Genomic DNA, 23,256 nt, shown 5'->3' on the forward strand with positions numbered 1-23,256 from the left:
GTTGAAGGCAAGCGCATAGGGAAGGCAGGAGGGAGGGAGAATAATGAGAACCACAGTTACAACCACAGATTCTATTTTGACAGGTAAATCGGTTAGCTTTAATTCTGTTCACCAAAATTCCTTGCATTGACTATAGTCTCTCATCAGAAAGTAGATGAAGTTTGCAAATCCTGGAAAGGTGTATAGGTTGACTCTAGGCTGAATCTTAGCGAGCAGCATGGCACAGTGGAAAGAGCATGGGACTGGGCGTCAGAAGATCATGGGTTCTAATCCCAGCTCTGCTTCTTAATAATAATAATGGCATTTATTAAGCGCTTCCTATGTGCAAAGCACTGTTCTAAGTGCTGGGGAGGTTACAAGGTGATCAGGTCGTCCCACGGGGGCTCACAGTCTTAATCCTCATTTTACAGATGAGGTCACTGAGGCACAGAGAAGTTAAGTGACTTGCCCAAAGTCACACAGCTGACAGTTGGCAGAGCAGGGATTTGAACCCATGACCTCTGACTCCAAAGCCTGAACCACGCTACTTGTCTGCTGTGTGATCTTGGGCAAGTCACTTAACTTCTCTGTGCCTCTGTTACCTCCTCTGTAAAATGGGGATTGAGACTGTGAGTCCAACACGGGACGGGGACCGTGTCCAGCCCGATTTGCTTGTATCCACCCCAGTGCTTAGTACAGTGCTTGGCACATAGTAAGCATTTAACAAATGCCATAATTATTATCATTATTTTCTAAAAGTTGATCTGTCCCGGGGGTCATGGAGACAGGCCATTTCCTGCGCAGTTAAGAAACCCCGCCCTCACCAGGGTTTTAAAAAAAATGCTTATGAATTTTGCATTTTGTTTTTTGAAATCGCAAGTGAGGGTAACCTTTGGGGGAGCTGTTTAATTTTACCAGATAGTTTCGGTGGCAGGTGCAGCGTGTGTCATGTGCCACACCTAGACTTTGGGATTTAACCAATGAGAAACCCTCTGAAATTGACTGCTTCCTTGGTCCTGCTGTATGGTTTCTCTGTCTTTCAAGAGCCAGCTCGACAACCGAACCCAGATTCCAGGTGTGGTATTCCACAGTCATTCTGTAATTTGTAATCATAGAAACAGAATGTTCCTCCTCTCATTTCTTCCCTGCCAACAGTTTCTGGGTGGGTGAATGTCAGTAGCCGGAGTTATTTTTAAAGAGGAGAGGTGAGGCTTGTCGTGCAAAACTCCAAGAGGGCGTTTATTTGCAGAGCAGAGCTGACATCAAAGTGTAGCCTACTGCCTAGTGGCTAAACACTTGTCCTGTAACAGGTAATGTTTAACGTGCCAGTCACAAAGATCACAGAGCCAGTTTGTATCCTGGGACAGAATATTGCTACAGTTTTACTCAGGAAGACTAATATGGTGTAGGTGTATTCGGTAAATCTCCCTGAGTTTCTCTGTTTCGCTTTTTGGAGGCTGTAGCTGGACTTTGAAACGTGGAAGTTTATCAGAACGACTCACCAACCTTGCTCGGCAGGACTTGGCTTAGCAATCACTTTCTACTTCTCTTCGCAGGATAATATAAATGTTTTTCTGAAAGCCTGTGGACAGATTGGATTGAAGGAAGCTCAGCTTTTCCATCCTGGGGATCTGCAGGATTTATCAACGCGAGTTACTGTCAAGTAAGTTTCACCTGTTGTTTTTTTTAGTTTGAGACGGGGAGATTGTACTTGTGGAGAGTTCACGAGCGGCCTGGAGGAAATTCACTTTTCACGTGATTCCCCCAAAAGATACTTTTGAAAAATGGGATTTGGCATAACTGATTATACTGGAGTTTATTGTGCTGTGGAAATTTGAATGTGTTCAGTAACTAAAATGTAGTTTGTACTTATGCAATTAGAGTAATGAATGTTTTTTTTTTGTTTAACCTGTAGCTTAAATCTATATAGGATAACTTGAAGAGTTTGTAAAGGAATTGTGCAGTTTTTCTTGTATTAGTATTCAAGATTATGTTATAAACAGTAGACCCAATCCTCCATCTCGAAAGAGAACGTCACGAATTCACTTAAAAAATGAGCTTAAATAAAGGTACTTTAATAATTCATGGATTAATGAAGAGAATATATGTGGTTTGAATATATTATGGAAAAACATGACAGAAATATATGTGCAAATCTATGATTATCAATTACCATAAACGATTTAATGCATTATTAAATTCTCAATTTGGGGGTAATAAAAGAACTGAGAGAATGCTTGCTTTAAGTTTAAACATGCTTATAGGTAAGGATGTGTTCTTAGGAAATCAGATTGTTATATTTGATCGTAAGCATATTTACAGTAAATGCATCTCTCAGTAAATAATCAGTAATTTTAGTTAAGGGAAATGATTGGACAAGAAATTTGGTTATACTGTACCCTATTGCAGCGACTATTCTCATTATTTTTATGGCAGACAAATGTAGAGTAAAATGATTTTAAAGTATCTTTAACTGAGAATGTAAAGCTAACTATACTTTCAAGTATTAATAGAGGAACGTAGAACATTCAACACTCCCTAATTTTCCATGGTAAGGTTCAGCTTACATAGTTCACAAATGTTTCTTTTTTATGACATACAGCATTTGAATGTAGAAGATATACCTTACTAAATTATTATGTAGAACTCAATTTAGCATTCTATTCACAGGATAATCCCCCTCAGTTATTTGGAAATTATTACGAAGTGTTAGGAGTAGTAGGTGTACAGTACATAGAATTAGTTCAAGTGTATTAAACAAATAACTAGGTAGGAATAAATTGATCTGAGAACATTACTATGTTTTTCAATTTGTTGCAGTAATTCTAAACTCCCCAGTACTAGTGACTAATTGAAAGGGAACATCCTGGCTGCATTTTTGATTAACTGAAAAACAGTTCCATCCTGGAAGGATTTGGGAAGCATAAACTATATGTTGTTTACTTTTCTAACTCGCAAGGTTGTGTTTATTTTAGTGAAACAAAAAAAAATGTTTGGATTCATTTTCACTTGGCAAAACGTTTTGTATGATCTATCTGATGAGCATAAAAAAAACTTTGTCAGAGCTTTCTTTTTCTTCAATCAAGTCTTATTTTGAACGGAAATAAATACATTGGACTCAGAAAGGGTCTAGCTTGGTCTGAAAAGTCTGAGACCACAGTGTTTGAAGCAGTTTATGAATTTCATTCTTCCGACGCCCAAAGAAAGTTTTTCCTTCACAAACGTTTGCTTAGCGTTCCTTTCTTTTTTTAATGAATTCATTGTTTGAGAAACTGTGTCTTCATCCTTGAGTGAAATTCAATTAGAGACAAACTGAAACTGGGACGTCAAATAGTTACATTTGAAGTGAGAAGTATGCTGAACAACTTGTTTCAGTGCTAACCGCAAGTATATAAAGCTAAGGAGTGCCCGGGCAGTAGTACTACAGAATGACTAAGGAGCGGAAAAACCTTCAAGGTACTGAGAGTACCCTGTGCTCTCAGTATTGGTATAAACAGTATTTGATTTGTAACACACTGGGGGTGGAGGAGGCTAAGAATCAAATGAGTTGATTCCTACTTTTGAGGAACTGATAATCTGATGATTCAAATTCAGTTGTTCTGTGGGGCAGAGGGGATTCCACCTGTTCCTGGCAAGAGAGAAATGAGGCACCTAGCCACAGGAAATCAGAAACCGCCGTCCCTTCTTCCCATTTTCAGTGAATCTGTGATTGAGTATTTTGCTCTGATGAACCGGAGAAGCAGCGTGGCCTTCATTCATTCGTTCATTCAGTCGTATTTATTGAGCTCATACTGTGTGCAGAGCACAGGACTAAGTGTTTGGAAAGTACAGTTCGGCAACAGAGAGAGACAATCGCTACCCAACAACGGGCTCACCGTCTAGAAGGGGGGAGACAGACAACGAAACAAAACAAGTAGACAGACATCTTGTGAAAAGAGCAAGGGTCTGGGAGTTAGACGACCTGTGTTAATGATAATAATAGTAAAAATGATAATTATGGTATTTGTTAAGCACTTTGTGCCAGACACTTTACTAAGTACTGAGATGGATACAAGCTAGTCATGTTGGACACAGTCCCTGTCCCACATGGGGCTCACAGTCTCGGTCCCTATTTTACAGATGAGGGAACCGAGGAGACACAGAGATGTGAAGCTTTCCCAGGTTCATCCAGCAGACAAGTGACGTAGCCAGGATTAGAACCCATGACCTTCTGACTCCTAGTCTTGTGCTCTATTTTATAATAATAATGATGGCATTTGTTAAACGCTTACTGTGTGCAAAGCACTGTTTTAAGCGCTGGGGAGGACACAAGGTGATCAGGTTGTCCCATGTGTTGTCAGGTTGTCCCAGTCTTTTAGACTGTGAGCCCACTGTTGGGTAGGGACTGTCTCTATATGTTGCCAATTTGTACTTCCCAAGCGCTTAGTACAGTGCTCTGCACATAGTAAGCGCTCAATAAATACGATTGATGATGATGATGATGATGTGGGCTCACAGTCTTAATCCTCATTTTACAGATGAGGTAACTGAGGCACAGAGAAGTTAAATGACTTGCCCAAAGTCACACAGCTGACAAGTGGTGGAGCCGGAATTTGAACCCATGACCTCTGACTCCCAAGCCGACGCTCTTTCCATTGAGCCACGCTGCATTTTATCCCTGCACTGCCACTTGTCCATTGTATGACCTTGGGTAAGTCACTCTGTTTCTCTGTACTTAACCTCATCAGTAAAATGGAGATGAAGATTGTGAGGTCCACGTGGTACGTGGACTGTGTCCAACCTGATTATCTTGTATCTACCCCAGTGTTTAGAACAGTGCCTGAACCATTAGACCCTTAACAAATGCCATTAAAAGAAATGATTTTGCTGGATCAAAGGAGGCAACTCCGGCTGTCCCCCTTTGTCAAGTGCTGGGTTCAGATGGTACGAAATTACTGCAGAAATCAACGTGACAGGCCTTCCAGAGTTCTTGGCTTTGGGGACAGTTGTGGAGGGGTCTTAGGGTGGTAAAAAAAAGAAAAATTGGAAGTTCCCACTTGAGGTGAAAATGGTGTCTGTGAAAACAAATGACTAGAGGAGGCAGGGCGGGCAAGGGTCCTATCTGTATAAACACTGTAATTTGGGGCTCCAGACAGACTTGCATTTGTTGTCATTACCTTTCTCTATGCAGGCACACAGCGTAACATAGTGATAGCAAATGGAATTTTGCATGTGCCATGAGATATAATGTAGTGACACCATAAGAAATGGATGATAGATTTTTTTTTCTTTGCCTGAGAGCAACTGGGTGTCTGAAGCCCCGTTATTCAGGCTGAGTCGATATGTGTTGTTGAAAAGGACTGTGTCTTGTACTTCAGAGATCTAATTAGCCTCAGTGCTGCCATTAGCAGCTGTATTGTCTTGGGAAAGTTCTTTAACCCTTCTGGGCCTCATCTGAAAATGGGGTATAATAATACTTTTCTTTCCCTTTTACAGGGATGGTCCATTTTGCAGATGAGGTAACTGATACACAGAGAAGTGAAATGACTTGCTCAAGGTCACACAGCAGACAAGTGGCAGAGCTTGGATTAGAAGCAGTGTGGTTTAGTGGAAAGAGCACAGGCTTGGGAGTCTGTGACTCCCGTCTAGACTGTGAGCCCACTGTCTCTATATGTTGCCAATTTGTACTTCCCAAGCGCTTAGTACAGTGCTCTGCACACAGTAAGTGCTCAGTAAATACGATTGATTGATTGCTTGAGGACAGAATGGGCTAATAGGTGTGAAAGTTGTTTGGAAATATTAATGTGCTTTATCAACAACCTCATGTTTTTTCTACACACCCACACCCACACCCCCCCCCCCCCCCCAACTCACGTTTAGCAGAAAGAGCATGGTAGTCTGGGGCCCTAGGTTCTAATCCTGCTTAAGCATTTGCCTGCTGGGTGTCCTTGGGCAGGCCACTTGATTTCTCTATGCCTCAGTTTTCTCATCTGTAAAATGAGGATTCAGTATCTGTTCCCTCTCCCCCTTAAACTGTGAGCCTCATGTGGGAAGGGTCTACTTCAGCACTTAGTACAGTGCTTGGTATGTAGTAAGTGCTTAAGAAATGTTATTATTATTACTATGCAATCAGTGATATTTGTTGAGGGCCTACTGAATGCGGAGGACTGAATTAAGTGCTTGGGAGAATACTGCAGAAGACAGGAAAAGGGGCTTCCTGCCTTTAAGTAGCTCACAATCTAGTGGGAAAGACAGATAAATGCTATTAAGAGCTATTGTGGGATGGCTATATCAGGAAATAGTTCAACTCTATCAAGGTGAAGTAGGAGGCTAAATGGTTGATAACCATAAATGTGTAAGTGCTTATTAATGATAGGAAAAAATACAGAAGTTCTAAAGAGGGCTGTTGGGTTGCTGCAACTACAACATTGTGAATTATTTGGGGAAGCCCGTTCACTAAACTGGAATTTTAGGAGGGTTTTGAAGATGGGGAAAACTTTGGTCCAGAGGGGGACTTGGACCCAAGGGATAGTTCCAGATCAGAAAACAGAGACAGAGAATCGGGAGTGAGGTATAGTTAGAACGTGAACTTTGGAGGAAGGAAGAATGAGCTGGAAAGTAGTGGGCAAAAAAAGAGTTGATATGTAAGATGACGAGATTGGGAAGGAGTCATGAATCCAACTCTGAAGAGATTTTTCTTGTTTGAAAGAAATGAAAAGCCATTGGAAGTTTTTGAGGAATAAAGAGAAGTGTAAAGAGCAATGTTTCAAGCTTAGTACAGTGCTCTGCACACAGTAAGTGCTCAGTAAATTTGACTGCTGATCTGTGCAACAGAGTGAAGCATAGATCCGAGAGGAGGGAGTATGGAGAGAGAGAGACCAGCTAGGAGGCTGATATAATATCCCAACTATGATGTGGCAAAGATAGAAACTATATGGGTGGATAGAAAGAGGCATATCGATGAAATGTATAGGAAGAGCCAATTGTTGGGTAGGGATTGTCACTATTTGTTGCCAAATTGTATTTTCCAAGTGCTTAGTACAGTGCTCTGCACACAGTAAGTGCTCAGTAAATACAATTGAATGAGTAAATGAATAGTAAGCACCTTGAGGGTAGGAAACCTGTGAAGCAGCATGGTCTAATGGAAAGAGCACAGCCCAGGGAATCAGAGGACCTGGATTTCATCCCGGCTCTGTCACATCTGCTGTGTGACCTGGGCAAGTCACTTAATTTTTCTGTGCCACAGTTACCTCATCTGTAAAATAGGGATTACAGCTGTGAGCCCCATGTGGGACAGGGACTCAGTCCAACCTGCTGATCTTGTATCTACCCCAGCGCTTAGTACAGTGCCTGTCATGTAGTAAGTACTTAATGCCATAGAAAAGCACAATTATTATTATTACAACTCTATGGTATTGAACTCTGTCCAGATGCTTAATACAGTGCTCTGCCCACAGTAAGTGCTCAATAAATACCACTGATTGATTGAATTGAGAGCTATAGGACAGTGAGGAGTTGAGCATGACACCAAGGTGACAGGATTCTGGGACAAGAATTTCCCCTTTTCTCGTACCTACAACCAACCAGTGTCGGTAGAGACACCTGGAATCCTGCCAGACAATCCAAAGCCTCCATGTCCCAGAAAGGCTTCCTTCAGGTGTGTAGATGGTAACTAATTGGGAATGATGAGAAGCAGGATTGGCTAGTAGATAGAGCACAAGCCTGGGAGTCAGAAGGACCTGGCTTCTAATCCCGGCTCTGCCACTTGTCTGCTGCGTGACCTTGGGTAAGTCACGCCACTTCTCTGGGCCTCAGTTACCCCAGATGGAAAATAGGGATTAAGACCGTGAGCCCCAAGTGGGACAGGGACTGTGTCCAACCTGATTAGCTTGTATCCGTCCCAGAGCTTAGTACAGTGCCTGGCATATAGTAAGTACTTAACAAATACCACTAAAAAAACAACAGAAAAACTATTTTAACACTTTCCAAAGGGATAGACACAAAGTTCAGGAAGAGAAAATATCAGATATAAGTTCAGCATCCTTTAAAAACATGAAATTTTGCTTCTAAGACATTCCATGCTTTCTCCTGAAGAATCTTGCCCAATGCTACCATAGTTTAACCTTGCCTTTTACTCCATGTACTGTAAACATGAATTATCTAGCCAGTCTGAACCTGGCAACATTCAACAGTATAATTAAGGGAAGGAAGATAATTGAGCTCCTGCCAAATTTCTTTCTTAAAAAAAAAATAGTAGTCCTTTTCCCAGAGCTATTCAACCTACAGCTATCTCGTGTTCCAAATTGTTCCCATAGAGTTTAATGCTTTTTATTCAGTTATTTCCTTGTTGAGTAGTTTTATTGAGTATAGTAAAACCTACCTCTGACTCTGTTAAATTCACTTATGGGTTAGTGTGGTTTAAAAGGCCAAGGCGAGAGCCACAGTTCCAATCACACTGTGTTCTCAAAGACTGACTGTCATTCAATCCTTGTCTTTTTAGTCTTATCAGGGTAGTGCTCCCAAGAAGCTAACCCCTTTTGGTTGTCAAGTGCTGTGTTGGTCTGCCTGGTTGGTTATCTTAGTTGTTAGCTAAGGTGGGCAGGGAATGTGTCTAATAATATCAATTGTGGTATTTGTTAAGCTTGTACTATGTGCCAAGCACTGTTCTAAGCACTAGGGTAGATATGAGATGGTTAGGTCCCCCATTCAAAGTAGGAGGGAGCACAGGGATTGAATCTCCATGGTGCAGATGAGGGAACTGAGGCTCAACATTACACAGGCAGGCGGCAGAGTTGGGATTAGAACCACACTGCTTCTGTAATAATAATAATGGCATTTATTAAGCGCTTACTCTGTGCAAAGCACTGTTCTAAGCGCTGGAGTAGTTACAGGGTGATCAGGTTGTCCCACGGGGGGCTCACAGTCTTAATCCCCATTTTACAGATGAGGTAACTGAGGCACAGAGAAGTTAAGTGACTTGCCCAAAGTCACACAGCTGACAATTGGCGGAGCCAGGATTTGAACCCATGACCTCTGACTCCAAAGCCCATGCTCTTTCCACTGAGCCATGCTGCTTCTGTACCAACTCTCTTATACTGTATGTACTCTCTCAAGCCCTCAGTATATTTCTCTGCACACAGTAAGCTCTTAATAATTCCCATTGATGATGATGCAGCATTTTCTGAGGATTAGTTTTATTGCATCCTTTAATCATTGGCAATATTCTCCTCATTTCAGTAAAATCACCTGAAAACAGATGTTTGGCTACCCTGCTGCCAGCATTTCTCTTCATTTGCCCCATCCAGACTGAATAGCAATGGTGGAAATGGTATTTATTAAGTGCTTACTATATCCTCTAGACTGTAAGCTCGTTGTGGGCAGGGAATGTGTCTCTCTTTTATATCGTACTCTCCCAAGCGCTTGGTACAGTACTCTGTACACAGTAAGTGCTCAGTAAATATGACTGAATGAGTTGAATGAATATCCCAAGCACTGTGCTAGTCAGTAAGGTCAATATAATTTTTTTTTTTTTACAATTTGCGACTGCCCCAGCGTCCCGTGATTCTAAAACATGTAGAGGCGTTGTGGTCCATGGTATCTGTGGAGCAGTGTAGGGTAGCATTGACTTCATTGCTAGGAGACCCACTTTATTCCAGCACTCTTTTTTGTTTTTTTCTAATCGTATTTGTGAAGTGCTTACTATTTACCAAGCCCTGTTCTAACTGCCGGGGTTGATACAAGATAATCAGGCCAAGTGCAATCCCTGTACCACATGGGACTCACAGTTTAACTGGAGGGTGAACAGATATTGAATCCCCATTTTGCATTTGAAGAAATTGAGGCCCAGTGAAGTGACTTGCCCAAAGTCACACAGCAGGCAAGCGGTGGAGCCGGAATTAGAAGGCAGATTCTCTAGCCCCGGCCCATGCTTCATCCACTTAGTCATGGCGCTTCCCTCTATCACTATATCATTTCATTGTTTGTGATCTAGTCTTGGCTTCCCCTTCCTTGACTACGCCCTCATATTCCCTACTCTCCTTCCCTTCTGTATCACCACTGCAAGTGTGTCTGTACCCTTTATTCAGCCCACCCTCAGCCCCACAGCATTTTTGTATATATCTATCTGTAATTTATTTTAATGTCTGACTCCCCCTCTAGATGGTAAACTGCTTATGGGCAGGGAACATGTCTGCCAACTCTGTTATATTGTACTCTCCCAAGTGCTTAGTATAGTGCTCTGCCCACAGCGAGTGCTCATTACAGTGATTGATATGATGTACTTATAGCCCATACCCATCTCTTTCGTGTAAGTTCCCCTCTAATAATAATGATTATATTATTTGTCAAGCACGTTCCATGTGCCAAGCGCTGTACTGGGGTGGGTAAAAGCAAATTGGGATGGACACAGTCCCTGGCCCATTTGGGGCTCACAATCTTGATCCCTATTTTATGGATGAGGTAACTGAGGCACAGTGAAGTGACATGCTCAAGGTCACACAGCAGACAAGTGGAGGAGCTGGGTTAGAACCCATGACCTTCTGACCCCCAGGCCTGTGCTCTATCACCTAAGCCGTACTGCTTCTCGTAGACTAGACTGTAAGCTTGTTGCAGGCAGGGAATGAGTCTGTGATACTATTGTATTGTACTATCCCAAGCACTTAGTACAGTACTCTGCACAGAGTAAGCGTTCAATAAATACATTTAATTAATTGAAGTGAATTTGATGAAATTGCTCAAGAAGTGCGACGTGTCATCTGGGATGGGTGGAGGCCTCTGTGATATAGAAGGATCGACATCAGTATTCAATTCTGGAGACCTTCCCTTTGGACTGGAGTCTGATGCGCAATGAGAAGCAGCGTGGCTTAGTAGAAAGAGCCCTGGCTTCGGAGTCAGAGGTCGTGGGTTCGAATGCCGGCTCCGCCACTTGTCAGCTGTGTGACTTTGGGCAAGTCACTTAAACTTTTTTGGGCCTCAGTTACCTCATCTGTAAAATGGGGATTAAGGCTGTGAGCCCCACGTGGGACAATCTGATAACCTTGTTTCTATCCCAGCGCTTAGAACAGTGCTTTGCACATAGTAAGCGCTTAACAAATGCCATTATATTAGAGAAGCAGAGTAGCTTAGTGGGAAGGACACGGGCTTGGGAGTCAGAGGTCATGGGTTCGAATGCCGTCTCCGCCACTTGTCATCTGTGTGACTTTGTGCAAGTCACTTCACTTCTCTGGGCCTCAGTTACTTCATCTGTAAAATGGGGATTAAGACTGTGAGCCCCACATGGGACAACCTGATAACCTTGTATCTACCCCAGCGCTTAGAACAGTGCTCGACACATAGAAAGCGCTTAACAAATATCATCATTATTATTATCCTCATTTTAACATCTCCCAAAGGTTGTGTTGTCCGTCTTCATTGAGTTTATTGCTTCAATCAGAGTGCTGCTTAGATTTCAGAGTTCTGTGAAAGTAGAGAAGCAGCATGGTCTAGCGGAAACTGCATAACCCTGGTAGTAAGAGGACCTGGGTTCTTATCCCAGCAATCGATCAATCAATCATTTGTATTGGCACTTACTGTATGCAGGGCACTATACGAAGCCGTTGGGAGAGTACAATATAACAGTTGGTAGATGTGCTCCCTGCCCACCACGAGCTTACAGTTTAGAGGGGGAGATGGACATTAATATAAATAATTATGGATTAGTGCTGTGAGGCTGAGGGTGGAGTGAAGAGAGGGAGCAAATTCAAGTGTAAGGGTGACGCAGAAGGGGGTGAGAGAAGAGTTGTAGTTCCACCACTTGTCTGCTGTATGACCTTGAGCAAGTCACTTAACTCCTCTATGCCTCAGCTACCGGATCTGTAAAATGGGGATTAAGACTGTGACCCCCCTGGTGGGACATGGACTGTGTCCAGTCTGATTGGCCTGTACCTACACCAGTGCCTGGCACCCAAAAGTGTTTTCCTCTGGGTTGCCAATATACAATTTTAGTAATGGGTATGGTATTTCTCATGCAAGATGATACATCACTTTGGATTTCTTGAGACCTATTGTCCACCCATTGCACCTGACCGATTCAGTGAAATGGTTTACAATCATTTACACGTCTTCCTGAGTGCCTGCCTCTGAGGTATTGAATGTTGCAATGTTGCTGTCTCCTCTGCAGAGCTCCACCCTTGTCTGGCATGGAGATAGGATATTTTCACCATTCAGAGATACACACAAGACCAGGCATTATCAATGTGTAGAAATTCCTGGTTTGCCTACGGTGACACTCTCCATATCTTTGGATTGCTTTGACATTTCATCCACCTTTTTTTTAAAAAAGTAGTTGTTAAGCACTTATATGTGTACGGCACTGTACTAAGCACTGGGGTAGATACAGGTTGGATGCAGACCATGTCCCTCATGGGGCTGATAGTCTTAATCTCTATTTTACAAATGAGGGAACTGAACTGACTTGCTCAAGGTCACACAACAGACAAGTGGCGAAAGCAGGATTAGAACCCAGGTCCCTCTAACTTCCAGGCCCGTGTTCTATCCACCAGGCACTTCTGTCAATCCTTTTCCTTTACTTGATTTTCAGACTGTGATTCAGGTTTCAGCGGGCTTCACTTTTACCTGAGTCATGAGGTGCTTCAAATGTTTTTACGGCAGTAACTATTTTGCTGTAAGCTGGTCTTGATGACTCTCTGGACATGCCCAGTGCCTTCGTGGCTGGTAGACATCAGCTTGGAGAAATGCCCATTTACTATTTATATTGAAGATTGTGGTTGGTGTTTCCTCCTCCAACAGGCCTGTTGTAAATTTGCTCTAGAGAGGAATTTTGCTGTTATTGGAAGACAGAATTACTTTGCTCCACATGTTGGTATTGTGAACCAGAGTTGTGTTGGAAATTTGTAGCCTGGGTTGGGCATCATGTTTTTATGACTTGTGGTTTAGGGTTGATCTTCATCTATTTCAAAACTGCATCGGCAAGCATTGACTTTTGCTGAAGCTGGTACAAACACACACATAAACCATAAAAACAAACAGTGGTATGTAAGTGTTTACAATAGACCAAACAGTGTACTGAGTACTGGGCCAGATACAATACATTGAGACTGGATGCAATCCCTGTCCAACACAGGGCTCACAAGTCTAAATAGGGCAGGAAGTAGGTATGTCATTTTACAGATGAGGAAACTGAGGCACAGAGAAGTTGTGAGCAGGCAATGGCAGAGCTGGGATTAGAATCCTGGTCCTCTTTCCACTAGGCCATGTGATGGGGAAGCAGTGTTGCTCAGTGGAAAGAGCCCGGGCTTTGGAGTCAGAGGTCATGGGTTCGAATCCCAGCTCTGCCACATGTCTGCTTTGTGACCTTGGGCAAGCCACTTCACTTCTCTCAACTGTAAAATGGGAATTAAGACTGGGAGCCCCATGTTTATCCCCCCAGTGCTTAGAACAGTGCTTTGCACATAGTAAGTGCTTAACAAATGCCATCATCATCATCATCATATATAATATTGTAATCTTGACACACACCACATTAAAGAAACTATAACACCCATCCTGTGACTGACATCACGCACATGGCAAAACTCTATCTTCTGCTACCAACCACATTGTGTCTAGACAGCCACCTATCGTGGGAAGAACATTCCCTAATTCTCATTCATTCAGTCAGTCATATTTATTGAGTGCTTACTGTGTGCAGAGCACTGTACTAAGCCCTTGGGAAGTACAAGTTGGCGACATATAGAGACAGTCCCTACCCAACAATGGGCTCATAGTCTAGAAGGGGGAGATAGACATCAAAACAAAGCATGTAGACAGGTGTCAAGTCATCAGAACAAATAGAAGTAAAGCTAAATGCACATCATTAACAAAATCAATAGAATAGTAAATATGTACAAGTAAAATACATAGAGTGATAAATCTGTACAAACATATATACAGGTGCTGAGGGGAGAGGAAAGAGGTAGGGTGGGGGGGATGGGGAGGAGGAGAGGAAAAAGGGTGCTCAGTCTGGGAAGGCCTCTTGGAGGAGGTGAGCTCTCAGTAGGGCTTTGAAGGGAGGAAGAGAGCTAGCTTGGCGGATGTGTGGAGGGAGAGCATTCCGGGCCACGGGGAGGATGTGGGCTGTTGCAGTCTGTCAAAAATGTGAGGTGAAAAATGCATTCTAGAAGAACTGATTGTGTGCTTGTAAATGGTGTGTGTACACACTGTAATATTTAATACATATTACTGACTTGCTAAAATAATGTCTGTTATATTTGAACTTAGCTAAAGCCCATACTCACATTTTGGTTTAATACCAAATTATTTATTTTTCTGGTATTTAAGTGCTTACTGTGTGCCAGACACTGTTCTAAGTGCTGTGTTAGATTCAAGGGAATCATGCTGGACACAGTCCCTGTTCCACAAGGGGCTCACAGTCTTAATCCCCATTTTACAGATGAGGTGACTGCGGACCTACAGCGGGCAAGTGGCACATTCGCACCATAACCTCAAGCCTGCAGGTTCCTGGGGGGTGCCTAGTACTGAATCGATAGCAATAAAAAAGAGCACCTCCTCCGGGCCTCAAATCTACACTAATAATAAGGGTGATAATAATAACAACAATATTGAGAAGGATGGTTATCTAATGGAAAGAACATAGGCGTGGAAGTCAGAGGACCAGAGCTCAAACAAAAATAATAATAATAATAATAATAATAATGATGGTATTTGTTCAGCACTTACTATGTGCAAAGCACTGTTCTAAGCGCTGAGGGCAGATGCAAGGTGATCAGGTTGTCCCACATGGGGCTCACAGTCTTAATCCCCATTTTACAGATGAGAGAACGAGGCACGGAGAAGTTAAGTGACTTCCCCACAGTCACACAGCTGACAGTTGGTGAAGCCGGGATTTGAACCCATGACCTCTGACTCCAAAGCCCGTGCTCTTTCCACCGAGCCATGCTGCTTCTCTTCAAATCCCACCTATCCTCTCGTCAGTCAGTCGTATTTATTGAGCTGTTACTATGTGCAGAGCACTGTTCTAAGCACTTGGGATAGTACAGCACGGCAATAAACAGACACATTCCCTGCCTACAATGAGCTTACAGTCTCCTGTGTGACCTTAAGCAAGTCGCTTAATAATAATAATAATGATGATGGCATTTATTAAGCGCTTACTATGTGCAAAGCACTGTTCTAAGCGCTGGGGAGGTTACAAGGTGATCAGGTTGTCCCACGTGAGGCTCACAAGATAACTTAACTTCTCTCTGCTTGTTTCCTCAATAGTAAAATGGAGGATAACTACCTGCTCATTCTCCTACGTAAACTCCCCCTCCTTCCTCTCCCCCTTCTCCCCCTCCCCATCCCCCCCCGCCTTACCTCCTTCCCCTCCCCACAGCACCTGTATATATGTATATGTTTGTATGTATTTATTACTCTATTTATTTTACTTGTACATATTTACTATTCTATTTATTTTCTTTTGTTAATAGGCCCTCCCTCCCTACATCCACCAAGCTAGCTCTCGTCCTCCCTTCAAGGCCCTACTGAGAGCTCACCTCCTCCAGGAGGCCTGCCCAGACTGAGCCCCCTCTTTCCTCTCCCCCTCGTCCCCTCTCCATCCCCCCCCGCCTTACCTCCTTCCCCTCCCCACAGCACCTGTATATATGTATATATGTTTGTACGTATTTATTACTCTATTTATTTATTTTACTTGTACATATCTATTCTATTTATTTTATTCTGTTAATGTGTTTTGTTTTGTTGCCTGTCTCCCCCTTCTAGACTGTGAGCCCACTGTTGGGTAGGGACTGACTCTATATGTTGCCAACTTGTTATTCCCAAGCACTTAGTACAGTGCTCTGCACACAGTAAGCACTCAATAAATACGATTGATTGATTGATTGATTGAGCCCACTGTTGGGTAGGGACCGTCTCTATATGTTGCCAACTTGTACTTCCCAAGCGCTTAGTGCAGTGCTCTGCACAAAGTAAGCGCTCAATACATACTATTGAATGAATGAATGTTGCCAACTTGTACTTCCCAAGCGATTAGTCCAGTGCTCTGCACACAGTAAGCGCTCAATAAATATGATTGAATGAATGAATGAATGAATAAACTGTGAGCTCCAAGTAAGACAAGGACTCTTCCAACAGGATTATCTTGTATCTACTCCAGAGTTTACTACAGTGCCTAGCACTTAGTGTTTAGTAGATAGTACCATTATTATCATAGTATTTATTAAGTACTTACTGCTTGCAATCAAGCAGTTGTATTTATTGAGTGCTTTATTGTGTGCAGATCACTTTACCAAGAACTTGGGAGAGTTCAGTATATCATAGTTGGTGGAAATGTTCCCTGCCCACATGGCTTAGTGGCAGGAGCACAAGCCTGGGAGTCAAAAGGACTGGGTTCTAATCCTGGCTCTGCCACTTGTCTGCTGTGTGACCTTGGGCAAGTCACTTAACTTCTCTGGGCCTCAGTTACTTCATCTGTAAAATGAGGATTAAGACTGTGAGCCCCCTGTGGGACCACCTGATCACCTGTAACCACCCCAGCACTTAGAACAGTGCTTTGCACATAGTAAGAGCTTAATAAATACCATCATTACACTTAGAATGGTGCGTGGCACATGGTTAGTGCTTAACACTTATCATAATTATTATTATTAAGGAGCTTATACTCTAGCCAGGCACAGTGCTGAGCACTGAGGTAAATAGAATCAATCAATCCTATTTATTGCAGAGCACTGTACTAAATGCTTGGCAGAGTAAAATATATCAGAGTTAAGCGACTTGGCCAAGGTCACACAGCAGATTGTAAGCTCCTCTAAACTGTAAGTTCATTGTAGGGTCCATGACCACAGCAAGTTTACAGTCTAGAAGGGGAGACAGACATTAATATATAAAAAAAATTACGGATTTGAACCTAAGTGCTGTGGGGCTGAGGGAGGGGCAAGGGTGACGCAGAACAGAGTGGGAGAAGAGGAAATGGCTTAATGAGGGAAGGCCTCTTGGAGGAGATGGGCCTTCAAAGGAAGATAATTAAATCTGGTACAAGTCCCAACCCTCCAAGGGGTTCATAGTCTAAGAAGGGCTGAGAAAGTCTAAGGAAGTCCCGTAAATTAGACAGCATTAAGGCTTTGAGCCCAGTACTGTGTATCCAATGCTGAAGGATGCATTTTTATTCATGAGAACGTTCACTTTAAAAGAAAACTTGATGAAGTTGATTTAATAACTCAGAGAAAAGCCATTTTGATCACTTTTGGCGCAAGATAAGGTCATTTGTAGATTTACCTCGATTTGCAGTTCTGTGGTAGCAGCTCATTTTGTAAAATTGATTTAGATCCCAGCAGTGGCAGGTGCATCAAATTAAGCCATCCCCACGATTAAACGACATTTAGTGATACAGTATCAGGCTGCCCTCACTCTGAGATCCTTTAGAAAATCCTTCATATTTTCTGGTGCTTGATTATTTTATTTCACTGCATGAAGAATGATTCAAAAAGTATAATGCCAAACTTGTCACAATCATCGGTGTTTCTTCAAATTACCCCTCAGTGTCTCCCCTCAGTTTTCTTCAACTAATCTTAACATAGAGAAGAGCGTGGCTCAGTGGAACAGGCACGGGCTTTGGAGTCAGAGGTCGTGGGTTCGAATGCCCACTCCGCCACATGTCTGCTGTGTGACCGTGGGCAAGGCACTTAGCGTCTCTGAGCCTCAGTTACCTCATCTGTGAAATGGGGATTAAGACTGTGAGCCCCACGTGGGACAACTTGATCACCTCGTATTCCCCCTCAGTGCTTAGAACAGTGCTCTGCACATAGTAAGCGCTTAACAAATGCCATTATTATTATAAGGGCTGCGGGGGTCACTTCAGGTCACCTGTGTTGACTGGGCTGAGATGATGGCTCACGGAGTTCCTTTATTTCCGTCCTGCTGCTCCAGCTGGCTCTGAGCCAGGGAGCTGCACCCAGACGTGGAAAACAGTGACTTTTTGGTGCGGAGCCTTGAGGAGGAGCCAAGGGGAAGTAAAGGAACTTCTCTTCAACCCTCCCTCTCATGCCCTCAATCCAAGGCCCTGGAAGCCTTGAATCCCTGCCTTGGGAGTGTGATGGTAACCACATCGATGTAGCAAATTTAAAAGGGACATCAGAGTGTTTGCATTATGTATAGAACATGAAGATGTAGTTTCTTCTCAAATAGCATCGGCCTGCAGATGTGTAATTGCATAATAATAATTTGTTATATAATTTGAGATTTCAGTGCTTACTACGTGCTGGGGTAGATGCAAGCTAATCAGGTTGGACGCAATCCCTGTTCTACGTAGGTCTCACAGTCTCAATCCCCATTTAACAGATGTGGTGACTGAGGCACAGAGTCGTTGTGACTTGCCCAGGGTCACAATGCAGAAAACAGGCAGCGCCAGGATTAGAATCCAGGTCCTTCTGACTCCCGAGCCCGTGCTCTATCTACTAGGCCGTGCTGCTGCCCTTATATGAGAGAGCGGGGCAAAAGAAAGAAAGGGAGATGGTGGAGGGGGACAGTTGGAGAAATAACTACATAAAATGTGCCATGGTAGAAGAAAGATCTTCAGGAAGAAGGAACTGATGAGATTGCTCCCCAAGACTAGTCATTGATAACCCAAAGAACATGCTGTTCATAGCATTTATAATGGAATATATCTAGCCATAGAGTTTCCAAAGCAATTAATTATTTGTACAAAGTAACACAATATAGGGCGGCGTCAAAATAATGGGTGGGATGAGGTAGGAAGATGTCGGGCCTAAAGTAAAATATTTTGTTCTAGCTGTAGAATATAAATGCATATAATGGCATATGTACTTAAATGTTTTAGAGTTGTGTTCACCCTTCTCAGTGACTTTCAGACCTGGTCTTATCACAGAGACTCACATCCAACTTCTTGAGTAGGATGACCAAGGCTATATTTTGCTCCTCTAATGCTAACCTTCTCACTGTTACCTCCAACTCGTCTGTCTCCGCCGACCACTCGCCCACATCCCGCCTCTAGCCTGGAACGCCCTCCCTCTTCATATCTGACAGACGATTACTCTCCCCACCTTCAAAGCTTTACGGAAGGCACATCTTCTCCAAGAGGCCTTCTCTGACTAAGCCCTCTTTTCCTTTTCTTCCACTCCTGTCTGTTTCACCCTAACTTGTTCCATTTATTTATCCCTCCTCCCAGCCCCACAGCACTTATGTACATATCTGTGACTTATTTATTTGTATTAATGTCTTCCTTCCCCTCTAAACTGTAAACTTGTTGTTGTCAGGGAATGGGTCTGTTTATTGTTATATTGTACTCTCCCGAGTGCCTAGTACAGTGTTCTGCACACAGTAAGTGCTCAATAAACACAATTGATTGACAGACTGAAACCCCACAACGGTATGTACATATCATTGTTACCTATCTCCCCTATCTATAATTTATTTTAGCATCATTTCTCCCAGTAGACTATAAGCTCCTTGTGATTTCTTTTGTGTTTATGAGCGCTTATGGTGTGCAGGGAACTGTACCAAATGCTTGGGAGACTATAACCCAATAATATAACAGACACACTCCTTGCCCACAATGAGCTTACAGCCAGGAGGAAGCTTACAGTCTAGATTGATTGATGTATGTGCTGTGCAATTAACATCATGTGGCAAGGCAGGAGTACGAACAACAATGCCCCATGATGCATTTAGTCCAAGTGCAAGTGAATCATATCTCTGCTGACTAGGAAGTGTAAAGAAAATAGATAACCAGGCTTCTCTTGTATGGCGAGTTGAAATGGTGAAAATATAAATGAGAATAGAAAGAAGTTGTAAAGGCACATGAAGCAAAACATTCTATGATGTCTGCTGTGTGACCTTGGGCAAGTCACTTCACTTCTCTGGGCCTCAGTTACCTCATCTGTAAAATGGGGTTTGAAACTGTGAGCCCCACATGGGCCAGGGACTGTGTCCAACCCAATTTGCTTGTATCCACCCCAGTGCTTAGTACAGTGCCTGGCACATAGTTAAGGGCTTAACAAATGTCATTATTATTATTATTATTATTACCTATGGGCACATGCAAAACCCTCTTACTATTAGTATTACTACTAATAGTATTTTAAAGTATTTGCTAAATGCTTACTACATGGCAAGCCCTGTTCCAAGCACTGGGATTAGGTACAAGTTAATCAGGCTGAATACAGTCCCTGCCCCTCATGGGGCTCACACTCTAAGTAGGAATTGAATCCCCATTGTGTAGTTGGAGGAAACTGGTGCCCAGAGAAGTTAAGCGACTTGCTGAAGGTCACACACCAGGCAAGTGGCGGAACTGGGATTAGAACCCAGGTCCTTTGGCTTCCAGATCTGTGCTTTATGTCCAGAGCTTTGCACATAGTACGTGCTTAAGAAACACCATAGTTATTATTATTGTTATCCACTCTACCACACTGCTTCCCAGCAGTCCACTGTTGTATTGCTTTATATGAGGCTTTGCTTCCACTGTGGCATTGAAATATTTATTTTACCCTCTTGGTTCGCTTGTATGTTCCTTTTCACCTCACCATACAGCAACTGCTTCTGTCCTGATGTCATCTTATCTCTTTGTATGCCACAACCAACAGAGCAGTGTTACAGTGAGCGTTGCCTCAATGCTATTGAACAAATGGTGTTCTGGGAGCTTGTTGTAGACAGTCTAATCTAGCCACTTGGTGTTGAGTTTAGTTCCTAGGTAATGCTAGTAAAGTGGCTCAAGCAGTTGGAGATGTCTTCTAAAATAGGGCCAGGTTTCCCACCTAAACAGGAGGTTGACCAGCGGAACAGTTGAAGGGGTCTAATTGTCGCCCCACTTTGTCTTGCAATTTTCCAAATATCGTGCTGACCTTTTTTAGTCTATTTTCCATCTCTTTTGTCTTAAGAGCATCATTGAATACTGCGCTCTAATTGGAAAGCAGAATTTGTTGACTTTTTAGAGTTCTCTGTGGATGAAAGTCTTTGGCTGTAGGCCATTCTGTTTGATTATAAGCTCCTTGAGGGTAGCAGTCCATTGGAGAAGCAGCGTGGATCAGTGGAAAGAGCACAGGCTTTGGAGTCAGAGGTCACGGGTTCAAATTCTGACTGCCAACTGTCAGCTGCGTGACTTTGGGCAGGTCACTTACCTCATGTGTAAAATGGGGATTCAAACTGTGAGTGTCCCATGGGACAACCTGATCACCTTGTAACCTCCCCAGCACTTAGAACAGTGCTTTGCACATAGCGCTTAACAAATACCATCATTATTATTAGTATGTCTATATACTCTATTATACTCTCTCAAGCACTCAGTATAGTGCCCTTTGTTGGGTAGGGACCGTCTCTATATGTTGCTGATTTGTATTTCCCAAGTGCTTAGTACAGTGCTCTGCACACAGTAAGCGCTCAATAAATATGATTGAATGAATGAATGTTCTTCACAGGGTAGGCCCTTAATTAATACGATTGATTTTCTTAAGTCCTGTTGCAAGTCCATAGTGGGCGTGTTTAATTGACAAGTTGATTCCATAACAATCTGCATATCTCCTTGGGTATGTGGCCCCAGAATACAGTCATCTGCGTATAGCAGTTGCTGAACGACCGTCTCAAAGACTTTTGATGAAACCTGTAGCCAGTTGAGGTTAAGTTTTCCGATAGCCCGGAAGCATACGCTGACTTTGAAAAAGAGAAGTCTGTGTACACGTATACACAAACACACTTGCAGATGTATACACAATGTTTCTTAATGTAGTGAATGCCTATTTTATGCAAATCCCAGAACTCAATGCTGGGGAAAGATATAAAGATGAAAATTTAGCCAAAGGATGGACAATCTTAAAGGGAGAGGGTAAGGACAGAGTTGGAAACAGGTGACAAAGAAAGACAAAATGGCAAGTAAAGCAGCAACAGTTAGTAACAATTTGACCACTCTAATACTAGTTGAAGTACTTACTGTTCGAAGGAGTCTTCAGACTTTTCACAGTTGTGGCAGGGCCATCCATAGTCCAGCAGATGTGAGCCCATTGTTGGATAGGGATTGTCTCTAAATGTTGCCAAGCTGTACTTTCCAAGAGCTTAGTACAGTGTTCTGCACATAGTAAGTGCTCAATAAGTACGATTGAATGAATGACTGAGAGGGTGACATTCCTCAGTGTACCTGACCCTCCAAAGATATAAGAGTATTTTGCCCTTCCTGCTCTACCGGTGAACAAATTAGCCTGCAGATAAAATTAGAAATAGGGTGGGTATCTTAAAACACAGACTTGGAGAAGTTTGGCATATCAATCAGTGGTATTTACTGTGCTTACTGTGTGCAGAGCACTGGACTAAGCACTTGGGAGAGTACAGCGCATCAAAGTTGATGGACAGTTACCCTGCCCACTCAGGAATGCTTTCATCCAGGAAGGTCCCTCTCTATACTTTATAATAATAATAATGATAATAAAAATGATAATGATAATAATAGCATTTATTAAGAGCTTACTATGTGCAAAGCACTGTTCTAAGCACCGGGGAGGTTACAAAGTGATCGGGTTGTCCCACGGGGGGCTCACAGTCTTAATCCCCAGTTTACAGATGAGGCACAGAAAAGTGAAGTGACTTGCCCAAAGTCACACAGCTGACAATTGGCAAAGCTGGGATTTGAACCCATGACCTCTGACTCCAAAGCCCGGGCTCTTTCCACTGAGCCACGCTGCTTCTCAGTGCTTTAAGCTGCTTGTGGGTGGGACCAGTGTGTACCAACTCTGTTGGATTGTACTCTCCCCAGCATAGTGCTCTGCACACAGTAAGTGCTCAGTAAATATCACTGATTGATTGAACACCAGACAAAAGAGGTTGCTGGTCCTGCTTTGGCCTGATTAATGGCACTTGCACACTGATAAACTCTTACCACCAGTAATGCCGTCTTTAAATCCCAGAAGTCAGCTGTATATTAAAAGAAACTTGATAAGGGGATCCCTGGTTTCTGTCAGACTGCTGACCACTGCCATAGTGAACTGAGTCTTCAGTTCAAGATTAGAATGGAGAGACTGTCTTAAAAATTTGCCTCCACTGTTATTCCAGTCATCACTGTGAAATGTATTTAATGTGAAATTTGATATTTGTCTTTCCAGCAGCTTGCTAACAAAACAGAAAGTTCTGAAGTTTGCAGGAATTTTGTTTCCTCAATGTCCCGCCTGCTAAATGCACTGTATATTTTGTTTTAAAATACTTGTGCTATTGACTGAATGTGTGGTATAAGTGATAAACGACTAGTCTGAGTGGGTTACAAATATGAGTCTATTCCCTACTGCATTCCAGTTGCTAAAGGAGTTAGAA

The 23,256-nt window shown here is 42.8% G+C and overlaps 1 protein-coding gene across 1 annotated transcript in view; it reads left to right on the plus strand.

Annotated features, from left to right (window-relative positions):
- Nucleotides 1–23,256, plus strand: part of LMO7 (LIM domain 7) — a 326,368-nt gene that overhangs the window by 171,535 nt on the left and 131,577 nt on the right. The window contains exon 4 of the mRNA XM_038762998.1: nucleotides 1,536–1,642. Within this exon, the coding sequence (XP_038618926.1) occupies nucleotides 1,536–1,642 (107 nt within the window). The remainder of the gene's footprint in view (nucleotides 1–1,535; nucleotides 1,643–23,256) is intronic.

This window comes from Tachyglossus aculeatus, chromosome 2 (genome assembly GCF_015852505.1).
Source record: "Tachyglossus aculeatus isolate mTacAcu1 chromosome 2, mTacAcu1.pri, whole genome shotgun sequence".
In the NCBI taxonomy this organism is placed as follows: Eukaryota; Metazoa; Chordata; class Mammalia; order Monotremata; family Tachyglossidae; genus Tachyglossus; species Tachyglossus aculeatus.